This window comes from Lynx rufus, unplaced genomic scaffold (assembly GCF_022079265.1).
Source record: "Lynx rufus isolate CCGP_SWC_20201006 ecotype Redwood Valley unplaced genomic scaffold, mLynRuf1.p SCAF_8, whole genome shotgun sequence".
Classification (NCBI taxonomy): domain Eukaryota; kingdom Metazoa; phylum Chordata; class Mammalia; order Carnivora; family Felidae; genus Lynx; species Lynx rufus.
The window spans coordinates 134,130,854-134,141,573 of record NW_025814896.1 but is presented as its reverse complement, the minus strand read 5'-3'; the positions used below and the strand labels follow the sequence as shown (position 1 = coordinate 134,141,573).

Sequence of the window (10,720 nt, the reverse complement as noted above, 5' to 3'; positions counted from 1 at the left end):
AGGAACCTCGCGTCCCGGTTTCTCCGACCGGAAGTCGGGGGGAGGAGCTTAGTGTCGCGGGCGCCGGAGGGCCGGAAGTTGTGCTTTGGATGGATGGGCTTCTCCTACCTGTGGTTCCCCGAGGTTCTGCTTCCAATTTAGAAAGACTCCGTGACCTGATCCTCAGCCCCGCTTCGCCTGCCGACTTCCGAGATGTCTGCGATTCCTGCTGAGGAAAGTGACCAGCTGCTGATCCGACCCCTGTAAGGGACCAGCGCGAGAGGGAATGAAGCCACGGGCTGTGAGAGGCGAGGAGGGGTAACCGGATGTTTGGCCGCCTCAGTCGCCCGCCCGCACGCTCGCAGGCCTCGGGAGCCTGCTCTTGGTCCGCAGTTGCGGGCCAGGCCTCTCGGGCTGAAGGGGTTTGGAGAACTGTGGAACGGAACGGGCCTGCTAGGTTGAATGGGACTTTGCTTTTTCTTCAGTCTCAGGGGAGAGTGTGTGGGAGTTGGGGGCGGGAAAAGATGTCTCTTTGGGCCGCTGGGCGCTTTCCTAGACGCTAAAGAGTGGAAGCGGCAATGCAGATGACGGCAGGATGAGACGAGGACCTGGGTTAAGCTCTGGCAGGTGTGAAGAAGAGCCAGATCTGTTTCTTACGTTACCTCCAGGACTTGACATTTGCCAGGATGTGAAAGAGGAAATAAATGAGCCCTGAGTTTTGACCTTCTGACTTCAGACCCCAGCAGAATAAGGAAGGGAGAAAGAGGAGAAAGAGCAGAGATGTGAAGGACAGAGACTCAAACCTTAATTGTCCACGAGAGAAGGCTATAGTCTTTGAGTGGAGCTGGCCTTCTGCCAGAGAAACACTTCACAGATCTAGAATGCTGCTTAGAACTTAGACAAAGTGGAGAACTTTGTCCTACAGATGAGCGGTTTGCGTTCACAAATGCATGTTTAGGTAGAAGTTAGCATCGCATTAACTCGTGCATTTTTCAAAAGGTAGACAGTGTCCCTGCATCCATCCAGTAAGGATTAGTTGAGCACCTACCGGAGACATAACACAGGTTCCCCACTGCTTAGTTCACACCTGTCCTCTCTCCCTGTGTTCAGCGAACACTGAGCAAGTGTCAAGCATCACACTAGGCACTAAGACAGCGCTGAGTTAACTGAATTCACTCTTTTGGTAGGAATAGCAACGCGAAGTGAAAAGTTCTGGAGAGATCGTTTGGAACAATAGGAGACCATTACTTCGGGGTCAGACGTGGAATTCAGTCCCTACTCTCATTTGCTAGGACAGCAACCTCACTGAACCCATTTCTTCACGTTTAGATAATATAGCAACACATTGCAAGGAGTGAAGCTCATAGTAGGTGCTCAGTAAATGGTAACTTAGAAGAGTACCGATAGGCATTGCACTGAGTGCTGGGAGACTACGGAAAAGGGATTTCTAACAAGCTGACAAGCAAAACCTAGCTCCCGTATCCCGGCGGATGCAGTGCTGAGTCCTAAAGAATAAGTAGGAATTAAAGACCGGTAAGGTGTCGGGCAAGGATGTTCCAGGCAGAGGAAGTGGCCCATGTGAAAAAGTGGTCACAGTGTGTGGCTGGTTTCCTCATGGCCGTGGCTGAAAGATGAGCTGGTGAGGTGGGAGAAAGGCTGTCAGGGACCAGTTTATGGAGGACTCTGTATACATACTAAGGAGTTTGGGTGTTTGTCATGTCAGTTCTAGAGAGCCAATGAAGGCTTTAAGCATGGATGAGATACAGTGGGAATTCGGCTTTAGGAAGATCGCTCCTAAGGATCTTCTCGCTTTAGGAAGATCTCTCCTAAGATCCCTCCTTTAGGAAGATCTGCTCCAGCAGTGTAGCAGATGAGTGAGTTCAGTGGAGGGAATCCAGGAGGAATGTAATGGAAATAATCCAAGTAAAAAGCAGTGAGGGCTTGGCAGGAATGAGATGAGCATTGAATGAATTGGAAAGTAGGTTTCAGAGAGTAAGGAGGTGACATCTTTACAGCTTTGTAGCTGATCAGATGTATTGGAAGGGGCAGTTGTGGAGAGGAGTGTTAGGAGGTCTTGGGTTCCTAAGCTGAGCAGCTGGTAAGGGGTCGTGTTAGTCACTTGAGTACAGGAGCTGGGGCAGTTCTGGAGTAAAGGTGGGAGTTCTGCTGTGTTATAACAGCTTTATTGAGATACGATTTACATACCATACGGCTCGTTAAAAGTGTACAATTCAGTGGTTTCTAGTATATTCAGAGTTGTAAGACCATCACCACTAATTCCAGAGCATTGTCATCATGCCGAATATAAGCTCTGTACCCATTAGCAGTCACCCCCATGTCCTCCCAACTTCCCCAGCTCCTGGCCACCATTACTCTGCTGTCCTTCTCTACAGATTTGCCAATTCTGGACATCTCACTTAAATGGGATCATATGTAACCTTTTGTGACTGGCTTTGACTTCTTTCACTTAGCCTTATGTTTCCAAGGTTTATGATTTGGAAGTTTTTAGTCATTCAGCAAGAATTTCTTGAGATTTACCACATTCCAGGTGCTACAGCTAAATAGTGTGAGAAAGACAATGTCTCTGCTCTTAGGGAGCCTTCATTTTAATAGAAACAAACCGTAAGTAAGTGGATATAGTAACCTCGTGTTAGTATAAATGTTGTGATAGGTAGAGTTGTGCGAAGGGCAAAGGAGAGGAGGTAGTCAAGAGGAGGCCTCAGAAGGTGACATTTGGACGGAGATCCAGATGGTGCAAAGGAGCCAATCGTGTCAACATCTGAGGGCAGAGCATTCTAGGGAAAAAGAGCAAGGACAAGGGACTTGAGGTGAAGACGAGTTTGGTGTATTTGACCATGAGGTGCCTGTGGGATTTGCCAGTAGAAATACCTAACCGCCTACAAGTACAGACTTGGAACTCATCAGCATGTCACACGTGTGGGACCGAAGATCACGGAGCCTGAGAAGAGGGCCGAGGAGAGGCCCGTGCAGTGTCAACGTTTGAAGTGTGGGCAGAGGCCTGTGAGTGTAGGGAAACTCCAGAGGAAAACCAGTGAGACAGAGGAGAGCGTGACTCAGAAACACCAAGGGAGAAGAGCCCAAAATCCCAGGCCGGCTTGAACGGCGAGGAGCCGCCGAGAGGCCAGCGGCAGGGAGTGTGCGGGGCTCTCAGGAGGCGGCCGCGCAGAGGGTGGCGTGGGAACCGAGGGGAATCAGAAGGGAGGCCTTTTAATGTTAGGGTGAGAACGCCGCAGCAGGTCTGGGTCGTGATGCAAAAGTAGGCGGGAGGGGAGGCGTCCAGGGCCTCCGGAGGACAGAGCGTGCAGAGCGGACATCCGTGGTGGCAAGGTCAGCCTTGGACAGAAAGAGAGCTCTGTTGTGTTGCTACAGGAGAAATGGAGGGGAAATATGTGGGTTAGTTGGGAGGTGAAGTTGAGGAAACTGGCAAACAAGCTGTATGTTTTTTTAACATTTATTTATTTATTTTGGAGAGACAGAAAGAAACAGAGTGTAAGCGCGGGAGGGGGAGTCACAGACTCCGAAGGAGGCTCCAGCTGTCAGCCCAGAGCCCGATGCGCGGCTCGAACCCACGAACCATGAGACCATGACCTGAGCCGAAGGCTGAGCCCCCCAGGCGCCCCTAAGCTGTATGTTTTTTGATGCAGAGAAGGCCCCTGCCTCAAGTGAAGAAGAAAGAAGGTTGGGAAAGTTAGGAAAGAGGACAGAGTTTGAAATCGTCGCTGTGGAAACTCTTAAGAGAAAACTGAGCTGGGGACACCTAAGAAGTTGCCTAGAGGGCCAGTTAACGTGGGCGGCCAGGAACTCATGGCAGCACCACGGTTGTTTGATTTTTGTTCATCAGAGTCCCCCTGGATGGTAGGATCTCCATTTGGAGATGGAGCCGCCCCATGTCTGTCTCCCAGTGAGTGGACCGAGGTCCTTGAAGTCAGGGTCCGTGTAACAGGCATTTCCGTATGCGAGGCACGTAGAGTACAGTGCTTGACGTTCAGGGAGTGAATTCAGTGTTACCTAGAATGGGTGGGAAAAGGTATCAGAGAAGGTGAGGGACTGGAAAAAATGGGTGGGGCTTAGCTTCAGGCGCATCTTAGGATAATTGGAAATTAAGGCTGTTTTACTCATTTAGGGAGAAAGGAGAATAGCCTAATCACTTGGCATCCAACACCCTGAAATAACAAACTAGAGGGAAAAAGGACTGAGGTTCACAGCCAGGAATAAAATAAGTCTATTTAAATCTAAGCTATGTAGTAAATGCATGATTTTCCTAAAGAAAATGAAAGAATTTGGAAGTTCTTACGGGTTCACACTCAAGTGCTGATCCTAAAAGTATGACCAGATAATCTGCATAACCGCTAGATTACATTTCCGTTAACATCATAATTTAGCCCTAACATTCCGAAGATTGGATTTAACCTTGGGCTTCACGTATCTGCACCGTCTCCTCTCAAGTTTTAGCAACTGCGAAATCCCTGAACTCCCAAGGGTTAAGTTCCATCTTTTCCCACACTGACACCGCTCTTCCCTATCTTTGTAAGTTTCTAGAACTCTTACCTGCCTCAGATAAGTGTTATCATCAAAGTGGGGCAGTATTTAAGTTGTAAAAAAGAAAGTTTGGATTTATTGGGCTTGATTTTGGTTGTTTCTAATCATTTTTACTTCTCCCCTTGAATGTTTGCAGTGGAGCTGGGCAAGAAGTAGGAAGATCATGTATTATCCTGGAGTTCAAAGGAAGAAAAATAATGGTAATTATTTTGTAGGGAGGTTAATAGTACAGCTGTGTCTGCATTGGGGGTTAGGTCTTTCCTGGTACTGTAGCTGTCTGTTCAGCTCCCAGAAAAATGTCATAGTTTGTATATGTAGCCTGTGCTGCGTAATGTTAATGTGAATAACGTAGACTTCTGTTTAGTAATTTGACGAAACGTTAAGTTAACTGAGAAGATGTATTCTAAAATTGTAGAATTGTCAACCAGGTCCCTCTTCTGCTCATGGAGGGTCGGGTCAAACCAACTGGCCCCACCCGCCGTGGAGGACAGCCAAGGAACTGAGTGCCGGAACAGGTGCAGAGCCCCAGCCACCCCCATGCTGCCCGGGATGATAGAGCCCTGGTTCGGCAGTGTAGATACCGAAGTTCGGGGGCCCCTGACCTTGGGCAAGGCAGTCTGCCCCTCTATGCCCATTTCCTTGTCTGAAAGACGGGAGATGATCTACAGAGTCCCCACTAGAAAGGCATTTCAGTGGCTCATCTTGTTCCTGTGGTTCCACTTCTCTTGCTTCTCCCAATCATTGAAGAACAGGCATGTGCCAGATACTGTCATCTTTTTAGTCATTTATTGTATGAATGTAATGCCCCCAAAATGAGTAGGTAACTCATTAATGACTGACTTTTAAGAACTCATTCCCTAATACGTTAAAATACTTATGTTGCCCTGACCCGGTCGGTTTCCCATTTTTGATTAGCATCTTCTCACAATAATCAGGTCTGGTAGTAGTGAATCTCTGAACTTAAAATGCCCCCCATGTTCTGATAACCAAGGTTTTTGAAAAAGAGTTCGTGCATTGTTAGTTTGCATTCACAAAACCAGCTGAAGAGAAGGTGTCTTAGATCTTGTTTCCTATGACTGAAATGTGGGCTGTGTTTTATGTTTGAGAAGTTAGAATTGTTAACGGCATCTGTGCCACGTTGACTAACAACTGGATTCCAGATGTCAGTGTATACAGTCCGTCTTGATGGCGTGTGTGATGGATTTGTTATAAATACTGTTTATTAAATAAGTTTTAATAACGTGTAGGAAACTGTGATCCTTTTTTCTCTTTCAGTTGGACTGCGGGATCCACCCTGGCCTGGAAGGAATGGATGCGCTTCCTTATATTGATTTAATTGACCCCGCTGAGATTGATCTCCTGTTAATTAGTCAGTAGGTCCTTTTCTTTACTCATGACACGGTTTTCCAAGAACTTTCACTCTAAAGATCATTATCAGATTTTAACACTACTAGGAGTCATATTGCAGTCGGGTAGGACAACACTCCCTCTTGGCATCATGGGTTCGAGACACTTATGGGGCTCCTGGGTGGCTCATTGGGTTAAGCATCTGTCTCTTGACCCGGGGACAGGTCATGCTCTCACGTTCACGAAATTAAGCCCCGCATCGGGCTCTGTGCTGACAGAATGAAGCCTGCTTGGGATTCTCTCTCTCTCCCTCTTTCTCTCTGCCCCTCCTGAATTCCTGCCCCCTTGTGTGCACATGTGCGTGCGCTCTCTCTCTCTCTCTCTCTCTCTCACTCACTCACTCAGAATAAATAAGTTTAACGTTAGAGACACTTATTCTGAAAAACTTACTTTCCTGCTTGTAGAGTACGTGAGAAAGAGATAGCATACACTTTGGATCAGCGTAAAACTTGAGACCAAGAAAGCCCTTTCGCAGAATATCTCCTTGAGGTCACTGTCCTTGACACACCTTATAGGAACTTCATTTGTAAATGTTTTGGCTTCATACCACTGAAGTGCTTATTATGATTCTGGCTGTCAAGAGGAGGTTTGGGTATGTTCCTCCTTCTGTAATTATCATTGGTAAATGTTTTGATGTTTAAAAAATACTTCCAGTGTCGTCTGTATGGTAGACCTGGATGCATTATTCCTTCCCTCTGCATATAACCTAGCCTTGGTGTTCTGAAAGTATCCATATGCCGTTGTTACATAGAACTTTGCTGCACAGTCAGCAGCAGTTTGATTTCAGGTGGTATTTGATGGATAATACTTTAAGAATTGACAGAACCTGGGGCGCCTGGGTGGCTCAGTCGGTTAAGCGTCTGACTTCAGCTCAGGTCATGATCTCGCGGTTCGTGAGTTCAAGCCCCGCGTCGGTCTCTGTGCTGACGGCTCAGAGCCTGGGGCCTGTTTCCGATTCTGTGTCTCCCTCTCTCTCTCTGACCCTCCCCTGTTCATGCTCTGTCTCTCTCTGTCTCAAAAATAAATAAACGTTAAAAAAATTTTAAAATAAAAAAATAGAATTGACAGAATTTTCTTGTTTCTTTTTAAGTTTCCATCTGGATCACTGTGGAGCTTTGCCCTGGTTTCTACAGAAGACAAGTTTCAAAGGAAGGACATTTATGACTCACGCTACAAAAGCTATTTATAGATGGCTTCTCTCAGATTATGTCAAAGTTAGGTAAATACCTCTATTAGATTTATACAGGGATTTGATTCTACAGAATACATATAGTTCAAGATATGGACCTTTTTATGTTTTGAAGTGAGACACTCTTTTTATTCACAAGGATGTCATTCATTTGTCAGTATCAACTCCTCAGATACCCAGCATGTACCTAGCACCTTCCTGGCCATAAAGTCTTTATGAACTTTTTACATCCTTTTGAATCTTTGTAATTTAAGTGAATTATAAGGTATGTTAGCAGTATTCTATAAACAGAATTTTATGATTTTATTAAAATTTAAGATCAGGTACATGATACAGTGACATATACTGAAATGTTATTTTAGACTATTTGATCAAAGCACATTACCGTCAGAAATGAAAGTTTCCCGAGGAAGGTTTTTCCAGTTTTAAGAGGTTAATCAGACAAGCTACAAGTATTTTTGTGATACGTACAGCATACGTTTTTAGCCTTGGAAAGCTTACTGTTTAATTTGTATATTCCAGGAGTAGCTTGGATACAATTTATTACTCTTCACATATAAATACAAAAGAATGGAAGAGGTGCCCTTAGTAATAATTATTCTGCTTAACACTTGAATGATATTTACCATGTGCAGACACAGTCCGCACTCCTCAGCATGTTAACTCATTTAATCTTCATATCAACTTCATGATGCACGTTCTGTTAAGAATCCCATTGTCCAGGTGATGGACCGGAGGCACAGAGAGGCTAGGTGACGTGCCTGTGATGGTTATAGTAAGAGACAAAGCTACGATTTAGACCCAAGCAATCTGGCACTGGAGTCCGTGTCCTTAGCCACCACTCCCTTTTGCTTTTTTGGAAGTACATTAGTATAATTTTCAGGAGAAAACTTACACTACCCTTTTTAGAGAAATCTCACATCCTGATATGAGAATCTCTGTTCAATGTATATGTGCGAGTTTATCACTGGGGAGTGTCGGGGCAGAAAAAGACGTGGAGAAATACCATCATAGAGTACTTAGCCTTAACTTACTATGTACTTTGCTTAAAATCATGTTTTGTAGCTGTATACACCAAACATTTTTATTATTATAATTGCAGAATTAAAAAATGTCCGAGAGATTCTAAATAGTGTAATCCTTGAGGTGAAATAACTTTGTGGCTCCTTCATTCACAGTCTCTGAGTTTCAAGAGTTTAAAAAATCTGACTTTCAGTTTTTTCTCATTGACATCTGACAATTTAGTAACATATCAGCAGATGACATGCTGTACACGGAGACAGATTTGGAAGAGAGCATGGACAAAATCGAAACCATCAACTTTCATGAAGTTAAAGAAGTTGCAGGAATCAAGTTTTGGTGTTACCATGCAGGCCACGTTCTAGGAGCTGCCATGTTCATGATTGAGATCGCGGGCGTGAAGGTACCTTTGCTCTGGCAACTTCCTCCCCAGAAGTAATGAGTGCAGAGCTTTGTGCCAGCAAGCGATACTGAAGAAAGTTCCGTAAGACTTGCAGAGTGCTACACACTGAAGCAAGGATAAAATTAAATTGAGACTTCTTCCTTTTAAATATCACAGTTCATACCCCCACAGTACAACTTCCTCTATCGCGATTATGAAAAGTAAAATAAGCTCCTTAAAAGACTAACGTTCTTTCACAATATTATAGGATCAGTTCCTTTCCAGCGTCCTTTAGGAGAATGATGAGGGCAGAACTTTCTTCCTGGCTGCACCTATTTAACAGCAAACTGTGATTTGGCATTCACGTGTAAGCCCCTGAAGGGGGTGCTGCATGAGTGACAGGTGTTAATCAGAACAGATCCTTGCCGCCATCCTTGAGGAAAAAAGACAAAGGGAGTCAATGAACTTGTCAAAAACTGGTGGATGGCCGCACCAGCACTTACTTCCGGTGCACGTTGGATCACTTGGGGAGCCTTATTAAAAACACTCATTGAATCAATTTGAGGGTGTGGCTTTGCCCTTTTTTTTTTCTTTTTAAGTTTTCTAGGTGATTCCTATGTGTAGGCAGAGCTGAGAATCGATAGTCCGGCGTAATATTGTCCTGAATAGTTAGCAGCTGCTCATAGATGTGAAACGTTTACATATCGAGTTATACTAAGTATTGCTAAATCATTTATCCTTACTGTTTGCTCAGAGGCACAAAAAATAAGTAGAGAATAACACTAAGGCAGATCGATATTCCCATGTGAAACTTGGTGCTTACCCTCCTATGATTTTTATCCTCCATTTTACATGGTTTTTCCATATACCTCAGTAGATTTCTTTCCTCATCATGCCCTTTTCCTCTTGGGTGTTCAGAGCACCTTCTCAAGTTTATTAATACACGGGTTACCTGTGCTGGGTGCGTCTGGGAGTGTATCATTCCCCCAAGTTAAGAGGGAATAATTGAAACACTGGATGGTTTATGACTGAACTAAGTTAAACACTTTGAATTATTAATATTGCATCTAAGTTTCATCCCTTGTGGGCTGTTGTTTCTACTGAAATTCACCTTCAGATTTTATGAGCTAAATATATTTACTAGTAAAACAAAGCCTTCCAAATCCTGACTTTCTAGCTTCGTTTTTTTCACAGCTTTTGTACACAGGTGATTTCTCAAGACAAGAAGATAGACACTTAATGGCAGCTGAAATTCCGAATATTAAACCTGACATTCTCATTATTGTAAGTGTTAGTGTGGTGTATTTTATTTTATTATTTGCTTAAATGTTTATTTGTTTATTTTGAGAGAGAGAAGGCGAGAGAAAGTGTGGGTGGGGGAGGGGCAGAGAGAGAGAGAATCCCAAGTTGGCAGCTCAGAGCAGACATGGGCCTTGAACCCACAAACTGTAAGATCATGACCTGAGCCAAAGTTGGATGCTTAACCAACGCCACCCAGGCGTCCCAGTCCTGATGCCATTTTCTAAAAGTCTCTTACTGCTTGGCCAGATCTGAATTCTAACATTTTTATTTGCTCTTTTTTTTCCAATTAGTATTATAACAGTATGTGTTCAAGTAAATGGCATGTTAATGGAGAAACGAGTCACTTTGCTTCTGCATTTTATTGATGTTTCACTTTTGTATTCTTTGAGAATCGTCAATCTTGGTCTCCTACTTCTAATGTGTTATTTAGGAATCTACGTATGGGACGCACATCCATGAGAAGCGTGAAGAGAGAGAAGCAAGATTCTGTAACACTGTTCATGACATTGTAAACAGAGGGGGCAGAGGCCTCATTCCCGTCTTTGCTCTTGGAAGGGCTCAGGAGCTGCTCTTGATCTTAGGTATGCTTTTCCTTTTTATTTGGGGGATTTTCGTAATCTTGGAGTGTGGCTCTATCAAGATAATTGCCTGGCCTTGGCTAGATCATTCTGTCTTTCCAGGCTTCAGTTTCTGCATCTAAAAGCAGATGTGGAGCTATAAAAGCCCCGAGAAACAGTGGCCCTTGGGCGCTGCTACTGGGAATATAAATATTTCCCCCTTCTGTTTGCCATCAGCCTCAGAATTCTCTGCAGTGAGCTCAGAAGTCTGAAAAACCTGCTACCCTTTGGTCCAGCAGTACCACGTGTGGGAAATAAATGATG

The 10,720-nt window shown here is 44.4% G+C and overlaps 1 protein-coding gene across 1 annotated transcript in view; it reads left to right on the top strand.

Annotated features, from left to right (window-relative positions):
* Positions 1-76: 76 nt before the first annotated feature.
* Positions 77-10,720, top strand: part of CPSF3 (cleavage and polyadenylation specific factor 3) — a 40,087-nt gene continuing 29,443 nt past the window's right edge. The window contains exons 1-7 of the mRNA XM_047068926.1: positions 77-242; positions 4,676-4,739; positions 5,815-5,912; positions 7,037-7,165; positions 8,381-8,558; positions 9,732-9,821; positions 10,270-10,420. Coding sequence (XP_046924882.1) covers positions 193-242; positions 4,676-4,739; positions 5,815-5,912; positions 7,037-7,165; positions 8,381-8,558; positions 9,732-9,821; positions 10,270-10,420 — 760 coding nt within the window. The 5' untranslated portion in view covers positions 77-192. The remainder of the gene's footprint in view (positions 243-4,675; positions 4,740-5,814; positions 5,913-7,036; positions 7,166-8,380; positions 8,559-9,731; positions 9,822-10,269; positions 10,421-10,720) is intronic.